Source organism: Durio zibethinus, chromosome 1, assembly GCF_047325235.1.
Source record: "Durio zibethinus cultivar Kanyao isolate XHJ-2024 chromosome 1, ASM4732523v1, whole genome shotgun sequence".
Classification (NCBI taxonomy): domain Eukaryota; kingdom Viridiplantae; phylum Streptophyta; class Magnoliopsida; order Malvales; family Malvaceae; genus Durio; species Durio zibethinus.
In genome coordinates this window covers 2,881,246-2,906,782 of record NC_143162.1, presented here as the reverse complement: position 1 = coordinate 2,906,782, position 25,537 = coordinate 2,881,246, and the positions used below count along the sequence as shown (strand labels likewise).

The following is a 25,537-nucleotide window of genomic DNA, read 5'->3' as shown; positions in this document are numbered from 1 at the left end:
CATTTTTATTTTGGGGTACATATAAAATCTTGTTTGGACCCAAAACACATAAAAACCATTTTATATGTTGATCCTTGACGTTTGAAGCTTGCCCATCCATGTAAGCACCACCTTGTGATTTCAGCTTTATGCTGATGCTTGGGAAGTTTGTTTTTTATTTGTACGAAGCTAATTTTATGCAATAAAAGTGTTTTTGCGAGCAGAGAAAACCCCCCATGCCCACCAATACTTTCTCAAAAGTTTGGGTTCAACTAGGTTTTTTGTATTTAAAATCAAAGTTGGCCAGCAAAAAACTGATAACCTGGCTGCGTGAGTCCAGAAGGGGCATTTTCTATGAGACTAATCACCTCCTGGTTTATACATTTACAGAGGATCTAGCATCACATGATTTACAAAAACTAAAATTTCAATTTCAAATCAAACAAAAAGCAGAGGGGGTCGCTAACTTAGACATCTCTTCATTTTAATGACATTTCCCCCTTTAAATTGCAACTGTAACCTGATCTATAGAAAGAAACAAAAATGAAAAACCTTGAATGCTCAATGCTTGACTGAGCAAATGGTTACAGAATCAGAAGCGTAAACAATATGGAAGAAAAGGTTCAGAGTGTGTTAGACGTACAATGGCTGCTCCCGAACAATGCCAGTCTCCGCTTAGCAACCTTGGACCTGTAACACCACACCTCAAAAGCCTCAGTTAGATCTGGATACTGTACATGTTCATTTCCTAACCATTCAGTCAAAATCTCAGCTTGGTCTGCAGATGGCAACGCAAGAATTATGGAAACAAATGTTGATTCCAATGACTGCCAAAGTTCACCATCTATCTTAAATGCCAAAGAATCCTCCTCATTAGTCATGGCAGAATCAATCAGAGGTTTCGTAACCTGCACAAACGGAAGCCAGACTTTCACCATGTGAAGCCGTTTAGCAGTTGGCAAAATAACAGTGCCATAACCTATTGACTCCAAAACTTTTGCCACAACCTCAACAACCTTCATCTTTGTCTCAATTATTTCAACTGTTGAACTTGATTGCATGACCTTAACCATTTTATCAGATGCATCCACCCAACTGTTAACGAACTCCCTCATTATTTCCAATTTTGTCAACAGCTGACAAGCCCATGAAAAGTCCACTAAATAGGACTGAAATGATGTCATCTTTCCTGCCTCACCAACCGATTCTGTGGTCTCACATAAAAAAGCTTCTAACAGACTGTTAAATCTAGAAAATAGTCTCCCTATACAATCTTTTACCTCAGATTTGATATCATCACTGGCAAGTAATAGAGGGGAATCGTCATCTTCAGTTACCATGTACTCAAGTTGCTCTTGAGCAGAAGATTTAAGATCATTCATCAGAGAAGGTGGCGATGACGTGGCAAATCGAAGAGTTGAGATAAAAATTCCATGTATAGCTGATGGATTGACTGGTTGGAGACGGGCAAGAATTGGCTCCACTTCAGAACCCATGCCTGGTATGATTCTTAGAATCTCTTCCTCCTCGGACTCTTCCCAAGGGACAGCTTCTAAGTAGTTCACACAAGCAGTTACAATTTGTGGGCACCCAAGTTCAACAGCGACTTGGAGAATGCCGATGGCATTTTTTACACCATTCCATAAGTCATCAACTGAGCCATCTATAACAACATAGAGAAGGCGTATAACATTGACATGGTGATCAAATTCTGACTCCTGGCAGTAAACCTCAACACAGTTGCGTGAGTCAAGGATCTGACAAGTTGGCCAATTCTCAGAGAGACGGTCAGCAAAATATTTGCTCTTCTCTACAAGGATGTTGGAGTGACAATACATCCACTCATCACGCCCTTCTTGAGTTCGTAGCCTCACAACAACATCACTGGTTGATCGGTCACCTATTCTTCTTGGAGCATCCATTTTATGTTCCTTAAAGCAAGAGGAAACAGCATACATGAAAAACTAGAAACAGCTTATAACTATTGTTGAAGGATAAATGCAAAAAAAAGAAGAAAAAGTTCAACTACAAATGCATAGTATTAACTTGTGAATTTCAATTCCAGGCAGTTGTATTACAACGAAACTAATTAAAGTTGTTCATTCGAAGAAACATACAATTGGATTCTATACAAGAAGAGATCAACATACCAACCGACATTTTGGTTGAAGTGCCACACTTTATATTCAATAAGTATATAAAACAATTGAATGAACAGAAGAGTATTTTCAGTTGAACCAGGCTCAATTTAATTGAAAAAAAATCACATTGCAGCCAAAAATTAATAAAATATCAAGAATGAGTCTGTAAGAATACTTACAAGTGCCTCCTTTGAAGAATCGAGCACTAAGAACTGTGACTTGATGCATTATGCACCTACATAGATAAACAATAATCTAAAAGACAAATAAGTACTACAACAAAATTACAAACACAATTAAGAAATTTCCTAGCAACGGAGCCTCAGAACCTATTGTACATTATAGAGTTGTTCAAACAAGAATTAACACTTTCACATCACTATTGCAAAATTGGAGTAACGCGATTGAACCGCATAGAAGTATCTGATATCATCTAAATCCTCACTGATCACTAAAAGATTCATTACGTCATTCACCAGGTTTAATTACATACAGATTTGTTATAAATGCAACTACTTAGTTGAGCTTAAAGGTAAACTCTAAGCATTAAATAAAAGTTAATCTAAAACTTTATAAGTAACACAGGTTACTCCATTGAACAAAATGAATACAAATAAGACTAAAAAGGAAACAGAAATTTCAATTTACACAGAAATCGAGTATCTTCAAAAGGGACCAAAAAGCAAGGAAAGCTTCTTGGTTGCTCATTCATCAGCAAAAAGGAATGAAACAAAATTCAGAAAAAAATGGCTCTTCTTCATAAAACTGAAACAAGATACCCACTGAGCCAACATTAGTTAGGAAAATTATTTCCCCATATTTTGACAATCAATTAAAAAACCCAAAAATGCTTCATTTTTCCTTGTCCATAAAAAAAAATCACATTTTAACCAAAAAAAAATCCAAATCCATTTTTATGGAGTATAAGAGCAAAATTTCAACGTGAGATAAACCAGTTCGGTAATTAAGCAAATCGAAACTCAAACTAGGCCAAAAAAAATTTTAAAAAAAAGTTCAATTTGACCCAAGAATCTTGATTATAAAAACTAAATAGTGGCTTATCTAAAATGGGTAGATGTTTAAATAAATAAAGAATTAAAGGAAAACGTTAAAAACCCAGTGGAAAATGGATGCAAAGAAGTTGAAGTAATACCTTCTCTTTTACTTTGAAGTCGCATAAGCAGTAGACAAGAAGAAAAAAAAAGCTCTTTCTTTCTCTATCGGTCAGAGAGAAAGGTTGGAACTTTGAACTTTGAACATTGAACATTTAACATCGAACATTGAAGTGAGTTGAGAATTAAGATGAATGGGCAGATCTCTGGAGCCATTGGCCCAAAAGATGTTCTTGGACTCGAGAAAATTCTTGGGTTGGGTTTTGCTACGGCTTACCCGCCCCCCACTCCAAACCTACTCGCCAACTAGTTTTGTCTTTTTTTTTTTTCTTTAAATTAAATTTTGGGTTAGTAAACTGAATTAAAATTTCACTTGGTTCATGACAAATCGGAGCAACAAAAGGAAGAAGATATGCTAAGAAAAACTCAAAATTTTTGTTGCTTAATAAAAATTAAGTGTTTACACAATATGTTTATATTTCTTCTCAAAGAAAGTCATTTCCTTGTGCTTCATGAAATTGGAAGGTGCTAGATGTAGATTACTAATAGATATTGGAAAATAGATTCAATATTTTTCATGTCCAAACTCTAAAAAAGTTTACCTGTTAGTTTTTTTTTTTTTTTTTTTAATTTGAGTAATTGCTATTATTTTACTGAATCAATCATATAATTTGAAGTAATTTGACCATATAAAACAGCCTGCAGCAGAAATTGACTTGTTTCTGCTGGTTTGATAATTAGGTTAGCAAAACATGTGATGATGGTTAAGCTAATTAAGGCGAAAGTTGTAATTGCCACGCTTCAATGTTTTTCACATGAAAGCTGTCCTGCAACTACTACTATTTCGTTTTTTTTTTTTTGTTTAAACTCTTATTTCGCGAAAAATTATTTTTGTCTTTTTTTATATTTGTTTAACAAAAAATTAGTTGTTCAACGAAAATATAAGATTAATTTTTTTGAAAATTATTTTTTAAAGAAAAAAATAATTTTTTGAAAAAAAATTATTTATGGGTGAAATTACTTATTAAACTCGTAATTATAGTTATGTGTAAATCGAATATTGAACATAATTTTTTATATTTAAATTTAATTTGATTCGATTTAAAATATTATTATATTAATAAAAATATTTTTATTTAATTTTACTTAAAAATTTTAAAATATTAATATTAAAAGTATTTTAATATTTTAATTTTAAATAATTTTATAATTTTACTCTAAAGAGGCCTTAAATATGATATTTAAACTCAAGTTTTATTTGACCCGACTAAAATATTATTATATTAATAAAAATAATTTTATTTAATTTTAATTAAATTAAAATATTAATATTAAAAGTTTTTTGATATTTTAATTTTAAACATTTCTATTTTGTATATTATTAAACATAAATATTTTTAATATTCCAATAAGAAATAGTATTATATTATTATTTTAATAATAAATATTAATATAGTAAATAATATTTTATTATTTTTACAATTAATATGATTTAATATAATAATATTATTTTAATAATATGATTATTTTTAAACATTTTTTGTTTTTCAATTTAAAATATATTATTTTCATATGTTATAGACTAATGCATTATATTACTATTTTAATAATAAATATAAATAAATAATATTTTTGTTATGATTTATAATAGATATTTTCAATATAAAATATAACTATTTTTATAGTATAAATTTTTTTAATATTTTAATATTAAATATTACTATATTTAATATTATTATATTAATAAAAATAATATTTTAATAATATCAATACTATTGTAAATCTTTAAAATATTAATACAAATAACAAATAGTTTTGTTTTAAGTGTTTAATATTAATATATTTTTTGTATTTTTCAAAAAACAATCAAATAACTGAAAATATTTTTTTTTTATTGACTCAACCATATAAAGAAAAGCTTTACTTTTCCAAAAAACATAAATATTTTCTAAAAAATATTTTTTAGAACTAATTTTTATGAAACAAATAGTCTTAATGGGATTTGCAACGACCAAAATTATAATTTTCTTTTAATCATAAAAAAATACATCATTTATTAAAATCATTAGTACGGAATTTTATATAATTAATACTCGCACATTTTAATTCTTTTAAAAGCCTCGAATTATTAATGTTTTTTTTTATAAAAAAATCACAATCTACAAATAAAGAAAGAAATTTAAGTATTAAAATTTAAAATTTAGATCTATTAAATATCATCTTTAAAAAATAATTACATAAATCAATTTTGTTAAATTTTAAATTCTTGAAATTATGAGTATAATTATAATAACTGTTAGGTAGACGAGAATTGAGAAGCTTCATATTTTCCAGTGTTCAAAAGGACTGGAGTGTGGACTTAGGCAGTGGAATTAAACAAACAGAAAAAGAAGAAACAAACAAAATGGGTGGACTTGGAAGCTGGAAAATCAATCGTTGAAAATGGAAATTCAAAGTAATAATAAGCTAATGAAAGCAATGACCAGCCGACTTGTTGGGCCATGAAATGGACAAACCCTGTTATGGAAATGTGTTATTCAACAATTGATAAAACAATTTTCTAGACCGGCAGCTGGTTCAAGTCATCTCATAGCCAATCAAATTAATTAAATGGAAAAAGAACAAGGAAAAATAAAACAAAACAAAGAAGTCTTAACATCTAATTTTCTATATCATTTCATAATTATGACTCTAAAATAATAATTTTAAAAATAAAGTTTCGATAAAAAAATACATGCATTTATCATTAATTGATCAAATATTTATAAGACATTACATTTCACTTGTATAAAATGAATAAATATGGATAAAATTAAGATTATTTTATTTTTTTCAATTAAGACCAATTGTCTGCCATTTAGCAGCCAAATAAGGCCCATGTGATGTGAATTTTTTTTTTGGTTAGTATTAAAATTGTTTTATGAGAATTGTGTAATTAGCTTGTAATTTTATGAGAATTTGTTTTATGACAAATTAAACCTGAACAAGTTCTAGAATTTTCACTTTAAAATTAGGTATTTTTGCTATGTGATGCTCACAAGCAAGGGGCAAGAATCTAAGTAGAAGGCAGCCAAATGGCCCACATCTCATTACAAATGAAATATTATCCTAAAATTTATTGGTTTCCCCTTTTTTTTTTTTATTAAATTAAGTTATGATTATTAAAATTAAAAATTCAACATTTTATTATTAAACGACATAACTATTCGATTTCATTTACATGGGTTTGTTGCAAAGTAGAGGTTTTTTTTTTTTTTTTCCTTGTTGATCATTCATATAAAAAGTATTCTAACAAAGCATGAAATACCCATGATCATATTTAAAAAAAAAATCACTCATTATGTGAGAGATTTAATGTGAACTGCTAAGTGGGCGGCTAATTATGGGTAACTTGTTACATTCAACAGATATTCATATATGTCCATGCCATCAAGTTTTGGAGAAGAGTTGATAAGCCTATTTTTTACATGATTGTTTTTTTGTTCATCTCATTGAATGATTGTTGAATCATTCAAATGAGAAAGTGACATGCTGATTTCTAGTTATTTCGTTGGTCACAATCTTGAATCTGATGAAAACAAAATATTGACGAATGAGTGATTCTAACCTAACCCGAAATGTTATTTTCTTTCAATAAAACAAATTGTTGTATGGACTTCAACATAATATTTTTTATTTCCTTTTGTGTTCATTTAGATGCAGATTGTGTACAAAAATAACATTTATAAGAGGAAGGATCATTCTTTTGCTCTGGCGGTGGACTCATCATGTTTTGTTTTCAAGCTTCATAATTGATATATAGCTCTTGATTTTAAGCTTTGCGCATTTGCAGTATCTTGTGTATAAAAAAGGAGGTAATTCTCTTTTATTTCATAATTATCTCATTTTTATTAAGAATTGATATTTGAAAATTTCAAGTTAAGAAAATTTTCAAATTCAAGCTATTAATTGTTGAATTAAGGTTAAAATATATGAATTTAGAGTTTAGCTCAATAATTGATTTATGTAATCATTTTCAAAAAATAATATTCAGTAAATTTAAAATTTGAATTATAACGTTTGTAACTTTTTTTTTTAAATTTCAAATTGTGATATTTTTATTAAAAAAATCATATTATAAAATCTTCTCTACATATCTTTAGATTGCAGTCTCCTTAAAAAAATTGAAAATTTGACCGAAAAATGAAATAATCAAGGTCCATCATGACATAACATTGATGACTTGAATTGTCCACACGGTTTTTTTTTTTTTTTTTTTTTTTCATATGCTCTCTACCAACTTAAAAACTATCCAATAATATCTAAAAAATAAAAGAAATTCCATTAACAAAGCATGTAAAATATAGAGAAAAGATTAAAATCATATAACATAAGCATTCAAACATTATCAAGTTACAAGTGTTCAGCCATGATCAAATTGTAAGCTCACAAAAATATATCAATAACTTCACTTAAAACCAATGACTTACATGTTCTTACCTGTTTTTTTCATGTATTTTTACCCAACTTTTTGGATGGTATTCAGTCTTCTTTTCATTTTAAATTTCATTGACGAATGGAGAAAATTTTACAAGCGTGTAAGACTATTGATATTCATTTTTAATTATCATTCGATTTTGAAATTTTTTAATTACGAAACACGTTAGAATGATTTTGAAATTTTTAATTACGAAATGCGTTAGAAACATTAAATAAAACATCACCATTGTTAAAATTGCAAGTTGAGAAACAATTGAAGAATTATCTATTCCATTCAAACATCAAAGACTTGCAATATTGCCTTTTTTTTTTTTTTTTTTTGGGCTTAGATACTTTTAAAAACTTAAAATTTCATTACAAATGATAGAACATAAATAAAGTTATGTAAAATCAGATAAAAACTTTATATTACATACCAAGTCACCTCTTTCTTTACAACTATACAATATTGTCACCACAAATTATTTCAATTAATGTTATGAAGTTTTTTTTTTTTTTTTTCTTTTTTACAAAAGAGATTGCAGTTTGAAATAGATAAAAAAATTATAGATGTTTAGATTTAAATTTTAAAATTTAAATTTACTCAATATTATGTCTTAAGAATAATTGTATTAACTAACTAAATTTATAAGCTTTGAATTTATTTTTTTATCTTTTAATTTAGCTGCGGTAACTTTACAATTTTTTCTATCATGTACAATCTTTCCGTCGAGCCACTTCCCATCTTCACCAACTAATTGTTCCCTTCATATTCAAGTCCATAGCAACTCATCTCCACGACACCGGCGAAGTACTCACATCAAAATCTCATTTTGCATTAACAATAAGCATCCCAAATCTATGTCTCTCTCTCTCTCTTAACTTTTTCCTAAACCTTTAAAATCAAGACAAAACTTAGATGAAATTCTCTAAATAAAATTTATGAAATTCTTTAACAAAATCGATATAATTAAACTCTAATTAAAAATTAAAACAAATTAATTAATAGAATTGAACGAAAATATTAATAAAAATATATAATTTTTTTTTAAAATTTATACACTTGTTTATGTATAAAAAACTTTCAATCCATTAATTTTAATTATTACTTAATTATTTTTAATAAAAAATATCACGATATTCATCTAAAAAATCTCATATGAGTCCTTCCTTAAAATCAAGCCTGATCTGGTACTTTCTATGGCATAACCATATACATTTCATCAAAACTTTGCAGCCCCACGAAGAAAATGAGTTTTTATTTTTTTCCCTTTTTTAAAAGGAGCATTAAAGAAAACTTAGAACGTTTGAAACTTATGAAGGGTGCAGCCCATCGGATTGACCAGGGATTTTGAGAAGAAAAATCATACGCTTGAACAAGCGGGGGTGTCATATCACATTCATACCCAAGGCAAGTGTACGTGTCACGGATTTAAGAAAGAGTTTTGAATAATATATTAGACATAAAAAAAAATCATTGGAATATAAAAAAATTCACACCATCTTTTTTTTGTAAGAGTCATTTTGTAAGATAAAACTATAAGGTCAGAGGGGCCAGAGCAGATATATCTTATAAAAGTGTGAACCGTGATAGGTAAGTTGATCTGAAACGTCAGATGAGTACATGCTTGGGTCCTAGAGCCGCGCGGGTTGGAGCTTAAATCTCGACCCGTGACAAGTGGTATCAGAGACAGTCTTAAACCATTTGATCCACGCTAAGCGCCTCGAGTGAGGTAGGCAGGGTGGTCAGCTTCGGTGACAAGGGAGTCACGAGATTAGGTGGGAGAAAATGTCACGGACCTAAAAAAAAATCATGAATCCTACATCAAATATAAAAAGAGGGTCACTAGGGTATAAAAGGGTTTAACACCATCTCTTTCTTGTGAGACGCTTTTTGTAGGATAAAACCGTGAGGTCAGAGGGGTCAGAACGGATAATATCTTACAAGGGTGTGAATCGTGATAGGTACACTGATCTGGGATGTTGGATGAGTGGATGCCCAGATCTTGGAGTCGTACGGGCTTGGAGACTGAGTCTCAACCCGTGACAGTTGGTATCAGAGTCAACCTTAAACCGTTTGATCCACGTCAAGCGTCTCGAGGGAGGTAAACAAGGTGGCCAACCTCTGTGATGAGGGCGTCATGAAATTAAGTGAGGAAGAATGTCACGGATCTAAAGAAAAGTATTGAATCCCATATCGTACATAAAAAGAGGGTCACTGAAGTATAAAATGGTTCATACCACTTTTTCTTTGTAAAATATTTTTTATAAGATAAAATCGTAAAACTAGAGAGATCAAAGCGAATAATATCTTATAATGATATAAACTGTAACAAATATACTAATTTGAAATATCGAATGAATGTATATCAAAATCTTAAAATCACACAAATTAAAATTTAAGTCTTGACCCGACTCTCGATACATGCACCAATAAGCAATTATTAGTAGATGTATTATATGCCCTTGATCAGAGTAATAATTAAGTAAAGCCACCCGTTGACTTACTCTTTTTAGTCTGACGATGGGGACTCCCATTACAGTAGTCTTTAGAGAAAATTTTGACCCCAAATCCACATGATATGCGTGGGCTTACGTCCTTATCAGATTGATGGACCCAACTCTAGAATTTTCAGAGAGATTGTGGGTTGTGAGCTTTGGTGTTCTGAAGTTCTATACATGTAAAGTTTTAATTTTTTATGAAATTATTAGTACAAAAATTATAGTTATATTTAAATATTATATAAAATTAAAGATTTAAATTAAATAAATAAATCAATTAATAAACTAACATCGATTCTTGGAAGGTTTTAAGCAATATTTTTTAAGTTTGAGTTTAACTTGATATGACCTGAGATGTTATTTAATTAAATAAAAATTAAGTTTTATTTAATTTTAATTTTAAAATATATTTTATAATATTGATTTTTTAATATATATATTTTTTAAAAAATTAAATTTTGTTTGTGCATCAAATTTTGAGTTTTTTACTTTGTTGAAGTGGAATAAAATCTTGGTTTGATCCATGAATAGGTTTAGAATGACTTGACCAATTTCGTCCTATAGAATTTTAAACAAGTAGTTTTTTTTTTTTGCAAAGTAAAATTATTTTTATCGCTCATAATTGCAAAGTTATTTTTTATTTATTAACGGCTTCCACTTACTTAAACTAATTTATGAGTTTTAAAATGAAATTAATATCTATCACACATTAACCTATTCATGAGATAATAGCAAAAGTTAATTGTTATATATAACAATTAATATTGAAATAAAATCTCCATCATTAAAAAAAATTAATAGCAACCCAAAAATTAATATTTGAATCCATAGTAATGTAATCTATTGATCAAATATTATATTCTAGTTTTAATAATTAGAATTTAAACCATAATAATAAAAAAAAACTTAAATCATGATTTATATATCAAGAAACCGTGAATCTGGTTGTTAGTCAAGAACTGTGAATATAGTCCACGCGTATTTCCTTATCTACTTTTGTTTACTCGATGAGCATCTTTGACAAAGAAGAAAGGGAAATTAAAGACTTTGTTTGTTACATCTATGTCAGGTAATAGTTATTTAGAACGAAAAAGACATGAAAATTACCAACAATTATAATTTAAAATTTAATTTTAAATGAAATATTTCACATTTGAATCTTAGAAAGTAAAAAAAAAAAAAAAAGGGCTTCATGGAATGGAACTATGTATATTATCCATTTTGCACAGTTCAAAACTCGATGGTATTTTACTTGTGAAAAAATGTGAATTAGAATTTTTTTTTAAAAAGTGATATTAAATCTTTATTTATATATTTATATTCAATTATTAATTGTAACAATTTTCAAACTAATCAAACTTAATTAAGATAAAAATGATATTAATGTCTGATAATTATTCATAATTTAAAAAATGATCAATGGTTATAATGAAACCATATAGAATAATTATATATATATATATATTACTTTTTCCCATTTCTAGAAAAGTTTAATTGACCCAAATTCATGATCCTCCACGATATTTTGCTGGATTGTACCGTATCATGACATAATAAGTCTATACCATAAAAATAGATAGATTTTTAGCTATTTTCTTCTAATGTATACCATAAAATTTTTTATAGTTTTATCATAATGTAATTTATATCTTTATAGCTTTAAGAACATATGTATTAGTCATTCAATTATTCTAGTTAAGGTAAGTTTAATAAATAAGAATTTATATTTGATATATTGTCGGTAGATAGATTTTATACATTATTATAGTGAATCAAATAATATTACTTTATTAATGAATAAATATTAATATTTAAAATAAATATATAAAAAATAATTTTTTAAAAAATTATTTATTAATGAGATAATATGATTTGATTTATCTCATTAATAAAATGATTTTATTCAATTTATTGATAATATATAAAATTTATATTCTCATAATACATCAAATATAAATCCAATAAATAATACTCTAAAGCTTTTTATTTTTAATTTTTTTTTATATAATGGATTTAAGTTTTTTTTTTAAAAAAATTATGTATCAATTAATTAAATTTAATGTTTGATGGATAGATAATAGTACATTTTCTAGGTTATGAATAGCAACCACCAAAATTTTTACTTCAATTTTATAAATTATTATTAACTATCATATGAAGTTCCATTTGATTTAAAAACTAAAAAAAAAAAAAGGAAAGAAATATTAATGATGATTTTATTTCTTTAAGAAAGAAAAGACATCAGATATGCTGTTACGTGTTCCTTTAATATCTGCAAAAGCCTAAACTTTTCTCCCTTTGACCAACGAACTCCCACTTTGGAATGAATTTAATGGGGAGCGATGATTCATGAGAATTCACTGACTAGTAAGAGACGACCAATCCCTTATTTCTTCCCAATTTTGTCAATAAATTAAGCCGCATTCTCTTACCACTCAAACCTCTCCCCCCATTCCACACTTTTGTCTTAAAACAAAGCCCTGCAATTTCAGCTTCTTTCTTCTACTGCTTTTTTTAATCAATCTTTTTGTACCATTTTGTTTTCCAAATATACAATGGATGATGATGTTGAAGTACCCAAGTATTTCATTTGCCCAATATCCTTGCAAATCATGAAAGACCCAGTGACTGCTATAACCGGTATCACTTATGATCGAGACAGCATTGAGCAACGGCTACTTGTTGGCAAAAAAACCAGCTGTCCAGTCACCCAGCAGCCTTTGCCTAGAGACTCCGATTTAACCCCTAACCATACTCTGCGTCGGTTGATCCAAGCCTGGTGCACTGAGAATGCTTCGCTCGGCGTTGACCGGATTCCTACCCCTAAACCTGCCATTGATAAGTCCCATTTCCTTAAACTCATCAAAGACCTTCAACATCCTGATTCCAAGATGAAAACCCTGAGAGAACTGGATTTGTTGGCGGCCAAAAAAGGAAGAAACAGGAATTATATGGTGCAGGCCGGTGTGCCTAAAGCTATGTTATCGTTTATTGTAAATTGTTTCAAGGAAGTCTGTGTCAATGGCCTGGAAGAAGCCCTAAGCGTGCTTTTTTTAATTAGAATTTCACCAGCTGAAGCAAAGTTGCTTCCCAAAGAAAATGATCAGATTATCAAATCATTGATTTGGGTATTAGGACGTGAATTCAAAACCAACGTTATGGTAAAATCCCATGCGGTTTTATTATTGAAAACAATCGTTGAAACAACAAGTTCTATTGTACTTGAAAGATTAGAACCACAGTTCTTTGCGACGATTGTTGGAATTTTGAAATCAGGGACCAGGGTCACTCAACAGGGAATGAATTCAGCTTTGCATGTTCTATTAGATACTTGTCCTTGGGGAAGAAATAGGTTAATGATGGTTGAATCAGGAGCAATTTCTGCGCTTATCGAGCTTGAATTGGGATCACCTGAAAAGAGAACAACCGAACTTATTATTGGAATAATCTTCCATCTATGTTCTTGTGCAAATGGGAGAGCTGAGTTTCTTAGCCATAAAGGAGGCGTGGCCGTGGTGACAAAGAGGATTCTGAGAGTTTCTCCGACGGTGGACGATCGAGCCGTGCTGATCCTTTCACTGATAAGCAAATTCTCTGCCACGAATTTGGTTGTTCAAGAAATGTTGGATGTTGGAACCGTAACAAAGCTTTGCATGTTGCTGCAAGTTGACTGTGCAACATATTTGAAGGAAAAAGCTATGAAAATCCTTAAATCACATTCTGATGAGTGGCAAAAGTTCCCTTGCACTAATAAAACTCTCTTGACAAGGTATATTAGTTGAATTCAATATATATTAGTTACTATACTTATATTTACTTTTTAAAATATGTAATAATTCAGAATTACTTCTAAATTCACCACCAATGATCACAATTATTTCTATGCACATTTCATAAATATTGAATGTGTATAGACAATTTTGACTGTTGGTCGTGAATTTTGTTACTTTGGTTAATAATTTGTTTAAGAGAAAATTAAATGTTATTGGGATCTAAGATATACTTGAACTCATGAGTTTATATGGCTAATTGCTATTAAAGTTTGATAATAGTAAATATCATTACCATAATTTTGGTATGGATAGAGTAATATTCAATTTACATATCATAGATATGATTTTTGTTACTTGTTATTCCCCTTCCAATCATGCTATTTTTGTTTGATGAAAACCTTGAGGTGTGTTTGGATGAGGTGTTTGGAAGAGAAATTTAATTTCAATTAAGATTTTCAAAAGTTAAAAAATGAATTTATTTGTTTGGGTAAAAAGAAGAGAGAATTTCAAAATTTTTCTCTTGAAATTCCACCTAAATAGGTGGTTTTTTTTTTTTTTTTTTTAAATTCCTCCAAATCTTTTCTCTCTTTACTACACATGGTTCATTATAAAATAAAATTTAAAAAAAAAAATAAATATAATTTTATTTAACTGTAATATACATTTTTATTTTTTATATTAATAATAATATTTTTATATTTTTACAAATCTAATGATCCTCATATTGTATATTTTATTTATACATTTTATTTATCTTTAATATCATTAATTTTCTTTTATAATTATTTTTCCCTCATTATATTAACATTTTGAAATGATATGCATTTTAAAATGCCTTCATTTTGAATTTCTTCAGAATTTTAAAACTCATCATTCAAATGCGCTCTGCAGTAAATGGAAGAATCATGCAATAGATGCATAAAATCAAACATTAAATTATAATCATTATTTTTTTTTTTGTATTTAAAATTGTTAAGAATAGAATCTTGGTTAATAAAATTAAGAGTTCAACTCTCTATTAACCGATCATATAATTATTGCCGTGAACTTTCTTTACTAATTGATCATATCTATGTTGGCATGAACTTTCACCAATATCATTTTAATTTATTGTAATATACTTTATTTACTTTCACCCCAAACCCTTTGATGTTTTATGATAACTTTGGAGAAATTAGGGATTTACATTTAAGATCTTTAATTTTAGAAGAAAGATGTGAGTAGTTATTTAGTAATGTCGATGATTGACTGAGGAAAATGATGAATTCCCAAGTTTTTGGGAATGACATTTATTTATATATAAAGGCACAAGAACAGGGATGGTATTTTATCAAATAGGAAATCAGTCTCATTTTACTTTTTGATGGAAATTAAATGCCAGATCGTAACCTTTTGCAGGTCAAGGTTTTGAACAAACATCGCTTTAGAACAAATGTCTTGAACAAATGTTGGTAACTAATCACATACTCAATTTTGGTTTCTTCTATTATTTATTTTAATTGAGATCTATATATATTAATAATAATGCAATAAAAATATTCTTATCTAAGCTTAAACCTGTTTAAAGGTCAGGTTATATGTTCAGACCAGAAGATTTGGTTCATCAGACCTTGAACATGGATTTTTTAGCCCAAATCCAATCTCTAAATTTGATTGATCTCATTTGAAATATTATTTAATCAATAAAAATTTAATTTTTTGATTTAGTTTTAATTTAAAATATTATTTAAAAATATTAAAATATTAATGTATATATTTTTAAATTCAGCCTCTAGATTTGATTGATCAAACTTTGGACAAACCATTTAAAAGACCAATCGGATCTAATCAGTCTCGACCTATGAATAAGTATAAGCCTAATTTTTTCTCCAAGCAATTAATTCGTTAAATTTAATAGAGGTTTAATTTCACAATTGAGTAAGTTTGATATAAACTTGATGAGTTTTATTGCAAACTTCATAAACTGAATAAAATGGTAATATATATATGTGTGTGTATATATATATACATTTGAAATTTATGTAAAGCATTTGTTAACACTTCTGTTTTAGCACTCCTTTGTAAAATATCAAATTGATAACGCTATACATCAATATAAACTCAACACCTTCATAGCTGACTTGATTAATTTGACAACCGTATGTTATAGATACTTGCTGATTTCTTAAATAAGATGTATGCTTTGAATATATGTACATAATACAGTATACTTGATGTCTTTTATTTTGAAAAGTTCAAAATTTGTTTCAATTAAAAATTATAGTATTCAAAATATCATTTTGCACTAATTAAAATATTATGTGATGTCTTAATTTGTTTTGAAGCTTGAAGTACTCTTGCATTCTTGCTTTATAAGCAAGAAATATCCTATGGATTTATATTTCATGTACTACAATATATAAAATTTAATATTATCAGTAAATCACATAATAATTTTTTATAAAAAAATTAATTTTAAATATATTTTTAAAATTAGATTTATTTGTTTTTTAATATTTTAAAATAAAATTTTATAAGATGTTATTATGTGATTTATTTACTATATATAATATTTATATATTGATATTATAAAAATATAAACTTATATTATTAAAAAAAAGTAATTAAAATATTACTTACTAACGTTTTATTTGGAACAGAAGCCATCAGTTACCAGAGCCTGTGCTACCTATTATTGTGTATAGAAATGGTATCAGAGCTTAAAGCTTGCCAAGATAGTGAGAAGAAAAATATGTTTCTAAAGCCTTGATTATTGAAGTTGGAAAAAGAAAATCTAAAAGAGAGTCTTATTTTCATGGATCTATCAACTCTTAGCAACTCTAGTTCTCAACCTTCTTCTTCTATATCTTCTTTTAGTTTATCCTCTGCTCCTTCTGCTGTACTTAAAAAGTCTTCCAAACAAAAGCTCAAAGAAAGATATAAGAATGGAGACCCTGAAGTGGATCACCTTGGTGAACCCTCAAGAAAGTTTGACTACTATGTCATCTATCCTAAGAAAGAAAAACCACTATCTCAAACCTACTCAAATCAAATCACACAAAAATCAGATTCCACCCAACATTTACCAAAACCTTTACCACAAATTTCAATGATGCAACCAACCTTCCCAAGTTCAGATTTCCCTCTTTTTCAAGAGTTTCATAAAGACCAGTACAAACATATTCCAAAAATCCCCACTCTCACTAACAGAGATGAATATGAGAACCAAAAAAGTGTTTCTTATACTGAAGTAGTTTTAAACTGGCAAACTGAATTCATACCTGCACAGAATTGAACACAAGTTAGACCAAGTCAGTCATCATTTTGATCAAAGCTTTGTCAATCTTCAAATTATTATTCTTGAAATTTAGTCAAAGATAATAACACTTGATCAAGAACTCAGATATATAGTTGAAACCAACACTGAATTCACTTATGCTTTCATTGAACGAGAGAAAAAATGAAGAGCCTAAAGATTCAACTTTCAGATCTTTAAAATCAGTTTCGTCAGAAACAACAACAACAACAGGCAGCCTCTAGTTACAACATCTTCACACCATTTCACACTGGTATGCATGATACTCCTTACCAAGCCTATACTCCTATTCCATTTCAACCATACAATCCTTCAATCTCACCTCTAAAACCTTTTTTCACACCTTTTCAGTACAAACCTCCCTCAACATCCATCCTAACATCCTCGCAACCAACATAATACTTTACTCTTATCTCAGACTAACCAGAACAACCCCTTTTGGTACAACTGAAAAATGGATTCAGAGATTTAGAGAAAAACAACCAGTTGATCCAAAACTTAAAAGAGTCGTAGAACAACCACTTTCTCAACCTTCAAAACCAAAACCAAGCTCAAGTTCTACACCTCAAAACCCTACACCACAACCAGACCAAAAAACTGTACAACTTATGATTTCTCTTACACAAACTCTTTCAGAAATACTTCACCATATGGCACAAGATAATCTCCCTCAATTCTCCCTTGAAGATATTTTTTTTTTTACCTTTGAGACTGAATCCCACATGGACACTATCAACTCAAATGAATCAGTTGAAGTAGATGATACTGATGACTCAGATGAATTAATGCTCCCTCAAATTTTCATGACAGAACCAACAGTTGAAGTTCTAGATGATACTCAAGAAGTTCACAACCCTGATGCAATGGATGCTGAACAATATCCTCCTCCACAACAATCACATGTTCTTCTTTCGACATCAAAATTCTCAGTTTTTACCATTGATGATATTCCTCCTTCAAAATGACCCTTAAGATTCCAAGAGTTCTTAGCATGAGGACTCGTTGAATTAAACTCTCATCCCAATGTTACGATGAACATAGTATTGATTAGATTTATTTTCAGACTAGTTGAAACTCTGAAAAACTTTTGGGATAACATTTGTGAATACAGACAACTTCAGTTTCTTCAATGCCCAACAATCACAGAAGTTGTCTCTCAATTTGCAGTAATATTTTATGGACATGAAGCTCACAGATTGAAAAAGATTAGAGAATAATTTTTCAAACTAAAATGCTATTCTCTCCATCCAAAAGATCTTGACAAACACTATCAATAATTCTTTCAGTATTTTTACATATTTGGTGGATTCGATGATGTCAATTTAAAGTAAGCCTTTCTTAATTTTGTTTCAGAAGAACTTACACAGTAAATAAGAACCCAGTTAAACCTCAGATCTCTTGATGTTAAATCTATGACCCTTGAAGATATCTATAAGATGATGTTAAAAACACTTGATAAGATTTACAAAGAGCACAAATACATTAAAACCCTAGTGCACAACTCTAAAAAGCTAAAAAAACCATGTTCTTACTCCTCATCAGGACTTCAAATCAAATGTTCTTCCAAAGAACCCACATATTTTTATAGCAATAAGAAAAATAAGCATTTCAAAAGATTCAGACCTTTCAGACCTTTAATTTTCTCTAGACCTAGACATAAGAAGCTTTTCAGATATACTGATAAGCCCAGAAGATTTCAAAGATTCAAATTTACCAAAAAAAAAAAAGATCCAAAGATCAAAAGTTTAAAATGTTTTTTTTTATGGAAAATCAAGACATTTTTCAAAGAATTACCCAAAGTCAGACAAAAAATCAATCAAAATGATCCAAGACATTGCTAATATCTCTGGTATCAATCTCTCAAATGATAATCTTGAATCAATTTTCTCTCTTAATCATGAGCAGACTAAAAGATCCCTATTTATGATTAAACAGTTTGATGATGATGAGTTTACAGATTCAGACTACTCAGAATACTCAGATGACTTCACAGATGATCAATGTTATGAGTATATGTCAGTTTAAGAACTTTAACAAATTCAAACTCTCTAACCTTTAAAATTACCCTTAGCTCTAGTTCAGATCTTCCCTCATAAATATTTTCCTCCTATAACAGTTACAATTTTTTTTTACACTAGTGCAACCCAAACCATAGCAAACCTTCTTGTTTTACCCAAAAATCTTTGGACAAAATAGAAAACCTTTTTCAAAACCGCTTATAAAAATATATTTTTTACAGACTTTATTAACAATCCTGTTATCCTTCAGATCTTTCCAGGTTGTCAAATAACTCAAAAGATTTTAGAATCTTCACTTTCTCAGAAAGACCTTGTTATTGGTTTTGATATCATTACCAGTATACTAGGTTTAAAGCTTAGTGAAAAAGGTATCAAATTTAAAAGTTATTTTAAACCTTAAAAAAACCTTCCCAATCTCTTCATCCTAACCATTCAACCAGATGTTTTTCAAGAATTCAGACACAAGTTCATTCACTTTTCTTGTGCAAAAAATCATTCAGACTTTTTTTAAAAATGTGACCACCCACTTTGGAAAAACCCTGAATTTTTCATTTTTTTTCTCTTCAAAAGAGATCAAAATGCCAATCCCACAAAAGCTAGTCATTCAGGCATGAACCCAGATCATTTCAAGCAAGCAATCCAAGAATGCTCTTTTCTCTAAGCTCAAGGATTAATTGAACCAACCTCCTCTTCATGGGCATGTGAAGCATTTTATGTCAACAAACGTTCAGAACAAGTTCGTGGAAAATGAAGGTTGGTAATTAATTACAAGCCTCTTAACATTTTCCTTGCAGATGATAAGTTTCCTCTTTCAGATAGAAAAACTTTGTTTATAAATTTGACAAATATGAAAGTCTTCTCAAAGGTTGACCTCAAAGCATGATTTTGACAACTAGGTATACATCTACAGGACATATACAAAATGGCGTTTTGCATTCTTCAACACCATTTTCATTGGATAGTAATACCTTTTGGATTAAAAGTTACTCCTTCACTGTTTTAAAAAGCAATGACGAAGATATTTGCTTCAATTCTTGATAATGCCTTAATCTACATTGATGATATCTTACTGTTCTTTTCAGATGTCACATTTCATACACATTTATTGGATAAGTTCTAACAAATTGTTCAATAGTATGGGATAATGCTCTCAGAGAAAAAGATGATCATTGGTGCTTCAAAAATTGATTTCTTAGGCATGCATCTTAAAGATGATCAGTACATAGCTCAACCTCATATTGCTCAATCACTTACAGATTTTTTTGATAAAATTTTTTCAAAGAAACAACTCCAGTAATTTTTTGACATAGTCAATTACATGAGTGAATTTCTCTCAAATCTTACACGGTTAACTCATTCTCTCAGAAAAATGCTCAATAAAGAACCACCCACGTGATCCCAGATCCAGACAAATGCAGTACAAGCCTTAAAGATAAAAGTAAAGTCACTTTCCACTTTAAAAATTCCCTCTGATGAAAAAAAAAATTACAGACAGATGCAAGTAAACAGTTTTGATCAGTAATTCTTTTAGAAGAAAAAGATAGAAACAGATAAATCTATGGTTACAAGAGCAAAAAATTCAAAGATTCAGAACTTCATTATCACTCTACACTAAAAAAAATTTTAGTTGTAAAGTATGAAATCCAAATATTTGAATTTCACCTCATTGGATATCACTTTCTTGTGAAATTAGATATATCAGCCTTTGATCCAATGCTCAATTTTAAAAAGAAAAAAAATATCAAATGCACAGTTACTCATGTTATCACAATGATTCTCATAGTACTCCTTCACCATAGCACATATAAAGGTAAAGATAACCTCATTCCAGATATGCTCATAAGACCTCCTTCAAAATTGTTTTCAAACACCTTGTAGATTATTCCAGTCATTTTCATGATGAACCCAACACCCTCTTCTTCACAAGCCTCATCCTCAAAAAATTTTTTTTCTCTTCTTCTCAAAAACCTCACCTTGATGATGAATTTGATTTACTTGATGAATTTTTTAACCTTTCAGTGAAAAATCTTCCTTCAGAGTTACTAAAACTTCTTGTCACTCAAATCTTTGACCAAAAAACCTCTCACTTTTTACTCAAATACCAATCCAAAACACTCAGAAAGTTTGAAGACACCTCCATTCAATCTCTTGGTATACACCTTGACTATCCTTTCATCCATCCCTTTAAATTTCCTAAACCACTTTGTTTCCCGAAAGAAACAGTTTATTTTATATGGTACCTTTGTCACCTTCACTATATTGCTATAAAATTCTCACTTCCAAAGCTCAAAACCCTTCTTCACCTTTTTCAGCAATCAACCATTAACCCTACCAAACACCAGTTGGACCCCAGTCAACAACATCTCAAGTTTTTTTTCACCTGGTTCAGACCTATTTCTATTTGGATTCAATGGATTGAAACCTATGAGAGATATATAAAAGTTTCTCCTGACCTTCATATTATTTTAATCTTTCACAAATCTTACAGCTGTTTGACAAAAGACCCCCAGTATTTTTCTTATGCAGTAATTTATAGCTCACAAGGATATTCACTGTTTGATTCTCAGTATGATTACCCTGCTGAATACACTGAATTTCAGAGATAAATTTATGAAATGAATCATAAAATTCCCAAGCAAAATTGGCCAAAACTTCAAGATAAAGTTTCATGAGAAAACTATCCTTTAGAATATAATTACCAGTTTAAAATTGATAAAAAAATTTATAAAACCAAACTTGATGGTGCTTGGACAAAACCTCTTTCTGACACTACCAGATTTGAACTTGACCATGCATGACCAGTAGAATGAAATCCTTACTGAAAACTTCCTAAAATTTTACCACAAATAGAATGGCAAGAATCCCAAGACCCTCTTGAAGATTTTGATCCAAATCAATGGTTAGAAAACATCGATTATGATTTCACACCAGGCGTAGACAACTCACACCTCAACCTCTCTCTAGAACACATTCATCGTTCTCTCAAATGATGATACTCATGGTGCTCCAAGACAGAAGATTCCCTATTTCAATCCAATAATGTATAATTACGTGTGATAATTTTAGTTTTCCAGAAGACTTCAAAGAGTTGATTATGATGCCTCCACATCAAGACAACTTTATTTCAAGTCTTCATCAACTTTATGTCTAAGTTAAGTCATGTTTACTTTATGAGTCACCTTTACTTTATGTCAAATATGTAATGAGTCATAGTAATAAGTCACCATACTTTAGCTTTATGTTAAGCCACTTGTAAAGTTGTAATTATGCTTTGTCCTAGCTTTGTCTTATTAGGTTACTATTCTTTTACTTTTTCCTTGTATAAATAGGATGATACTTCTTTAAAAAGAAATCATCACCAAGAAAAAACCAAGAAAATATGGTTGCCTAAAAACCTCTTTTCTCTTTTGGTAATTTCATCTTTCTCTTTCCATAGTTAAAGCTTTTAGCTTCATATTTTCTTTAAGCTTCATATTTTCTTTAAGCTATTCATAGTTTGCAGTGATACAAGTTGAGTATGCTTTACAATTGTCATAATATTATAGATCCTCTGCATCAAAAATTCTTGTTAAACTGTTAAACTGATCATTGATCCCTTTCCTTCAGCCAAAGAAAAGTTATACTAATCCAATATCATACTAATAGTAAATTACTATAGTGAAAGACATATCTCTATACAAGTCAGGCTCCCAGTTCGATGTTAAGCCAAGAAGGCGCCTAGAGTCTTGAACACTAGCTAGAATACCTTGGTTATATGTCTGATCTATGAAATGCTTATGGTTGGTATTATCTTGACAAGTTGATCGATCTACACGCTGTTGTTATAGTACCATATAGTATTGTTAGGACTCTACAACCCGGAGAGCCTAAAACTGAAGTCATCAGTTGTCAGAGCCTTGGCCGTACTACCTACCGCTGTGTATAGAAATGGTATCATATTATTACATTAGGTGTCTTAACAACATGTAAGACAGACTTTCAAAGGCATGTCAGATAACTTGGGCTTCAGTTTTTTGAATCACATCCCTTTGTTGCTTTACCATTTCTTTGATTATCTTTTTTTATTAATTTTTACAATAAAAAAAGTAATTACCAAGTATAATCTAATAAAAAGAAACCTTGGCCTCATAATTATAGTATTATAGTATTATTTTTTCCTTCATAATAATAAAATTATATATCTTCAAAAAATTAAATAAAAAATTTAATATCATGATAAAACATTCTTTAAATTAAACAAATATTTATGTTATTTTTTATTTACTTATTCATAAAAACAATACCATTTCACTTCATTCTATTCATTTTTTAATTCTATTGTAATGAAATCTTGAAAGGTCAATAGTAAACGATAAAAAATGACCTGCAGACTGCAGTCTTTTTTGCTTGAGTTAATTATATAGATTTATTTATAACTTGACTCTAGTTTTTACCCTTAGGTTTGGACCATTGCCAAAACTTTCACGTTTAAGATTCACTCGTTCAATTTTAATTTTATGTTACTTTTTTTGTTTGTATTCCCATTTAATTATTTTTGTTTTTGTTGCTAGCTACAAATTCTCTTTATTTTCACATTCAAATACCAAAGTATCAAACCAATGGGCCGGGTATATATCTTTTATCATTGTTAAAATCTAACTTAAAATTAATTAGTGGGAAGTGAAGAGGCTGAATTTTAATATAAGATTATAGGATGTGGAATAGCACCACTTTAACATTTCTCTATCACGTATAGGTGAAGATAGAAGAAATTTATTACGTAACATATTAAGAAAGAGTAACGGAAGAAAATCTTGGCTCTGATACTATATTAATTATCCAACTTAAAACTAATTGATAATGAGTTGAGGAGTTTAACTTGAATATAAGATTACAAAAATTAAAAATTTATTAGATGTGAGATAATCCACTTTAACAGGTTCTCATCACGTGTAAGCGAAAATCAAAGAAGCCTATCACATGATAGATTTGAAAATAGTAACAGAAAAAAATCTTGATTCTAATACCATATTAAATATCCAATTTAAAATTAATTGACAATAAGTGAAAGGGCTCAAATTGAATAAAAGACTACAAGATGTGGGATAATACTACTTTAATAATCATGTGTCTCACATTCTTGAACCAAAAGAAAATAAATAAAAAAATATTTTTTTTATATAAAAGTGGTTATAACTTGAAAAGAGAAAAAAATTGTGAATATTTAGATTTGAATTTTAAATTTATTGGATTTTATTTCTTAAATTTTTGACAAAAATCTAACTTAAAAATTTTTTGATAAAAATTATATATGGATTTGGCAAAATAAAAAAATATATATTTAATGTTTGTTGTGTCAACACTAATTGAAATGTGATAATTTTTATGTTTTACACTTATTTAATATGATACAAATATAATATGGATATAAAAATTAACAAATTTTCAGGTGTAAATTTTCATTCACTGTTAATAAAATTTTTTAATTTTACAAGTGAAATTAAAAGATCGTTATGCATGCCTTTTTTATTATAAACAAGATACGTGACAACCTTCTAACTTGGGTAAAATTTAAAAATTACATCAATAAATGGAATATACACGTTCATAGTATATGAAATAATTTTCTTGTACATATATATATGTATAATAATATATAAATATATATATATATAATCCAATAACAATAAGTGCATGCTTTCATGAATTGTCTATAAGAATTCAAATGTTACTCAAGCAGTTACAAAAACAAGAGAAATAGCATTCCTAAAAGGGAAATAAGATAAGGAGGATGGTCAATTTAGCATGTGAGAGATCGGTATACCAAAAAGCTCACGTCTTTCGCAATAGGTAAAGGGCAGTGATTCCAAATACATGATTATTTAGGTCCAAAACCACAACTTTTAAATTTAATTAGTAATTTTGTAGTAACAAATCTAATATATATATATATATATATTATTGCAGAATGTAAAGTTATCGGATAAGATATGCTAACAAAGACGTCTATATGGATAGTTTCTCTTTATGACATATAGAATAATATTTATAGTATGTTATTTGTCAAGTAACTCTATTTAATAAATTATTTAAATTTAATATGTTTGGATAATTATGTAAATTTAATATGTTTAGCTAATTATTTAAATTCAAATCGAAATCTATAAAATATTAAAAATTTTACATAAATTTTAAATTCAAATATATTAAATTATAAATTATCTTTTTTTAAAAATTTAATCATAATTTCAAAATATATATATAAGCTTAATAAACTTTT

General features: G+C 28.8%; 2 protein-coding genes across 3 annotated transcripts; one reads left to right on the top strand and one right to left on the bottom strand.

Annotated features, from left to right (window-relative positions):
• Positions 1-307: 307 nt before the first annotated feature.
• On the bottom strand, positions 308-3,385 carry LOC111311653 (BTB/POZ domain-containing protein). Of its 2 annotated transcripts, none has more exons than XM_022911222.2 (3): positions 3,274-3,385; positions 2,300-2,375; positions 308-1,910 (listed from the first exon to the last, which is right to left on the bottom strand). In XM_022911222.2, exon 3 carries the CDS (start codon positions 1,899-1,901, stop codon positions 603-605), a length of 1,299 nt encoding a protein of 432 aa, XP_022766957.2. In that variant the 5' UTR covers positions 1,902-1,910; positions 2,300-2,375; positions 3,274-3,385; the 3' UTR covers positions 308-602. The 2 variants fall into 2 exon arrangements, with proteins under 2 accessions (XP_022766957.2, XP_022766958.2); XM_022911223.2 differs by having other exon boundaries at positions 2,300-2,355; positions 3,274-3,380.
• An 8,927-nt stretch (positions 3,386-12,312) lies between these two features.
• Positions 12,313-14,003, top strand: LOC111310943 (E3 ubiquitin-protein ligase PUB24-like). The gene has a single exon (XM_022910315.2). It carries the CDS (start codon positions 12,748-12,750, stop codon positions 13,972-13,974), a length of 1,227 nt encoding a protein of 408 aa, XP_022766050.2. The 5' UTR covers positions 12,313-12,747; the 3' UTR covers positions 13,975-14,003.
• The last annotated feature ends 11,534 nt before the right edge of the window (positions 14,004-25,537 follow it).

Excerpts from the sequence above, each read along its gene's own strand:
- LOC111311653 (XM_022911222.2), bottom strand. The coding sequence starts at position 1,901 with ATGGATGCTCCAAGAAGAATAGGTGACCGATCAACCAGTGATGTTGTT.
- LOC111310943 (XM_022910315.2), top strand. The coding sequence starts at position 12,748 with ATGGATGATGATGTTGAAGTACCCAAGTATTTCATTTGCCCAATATCC.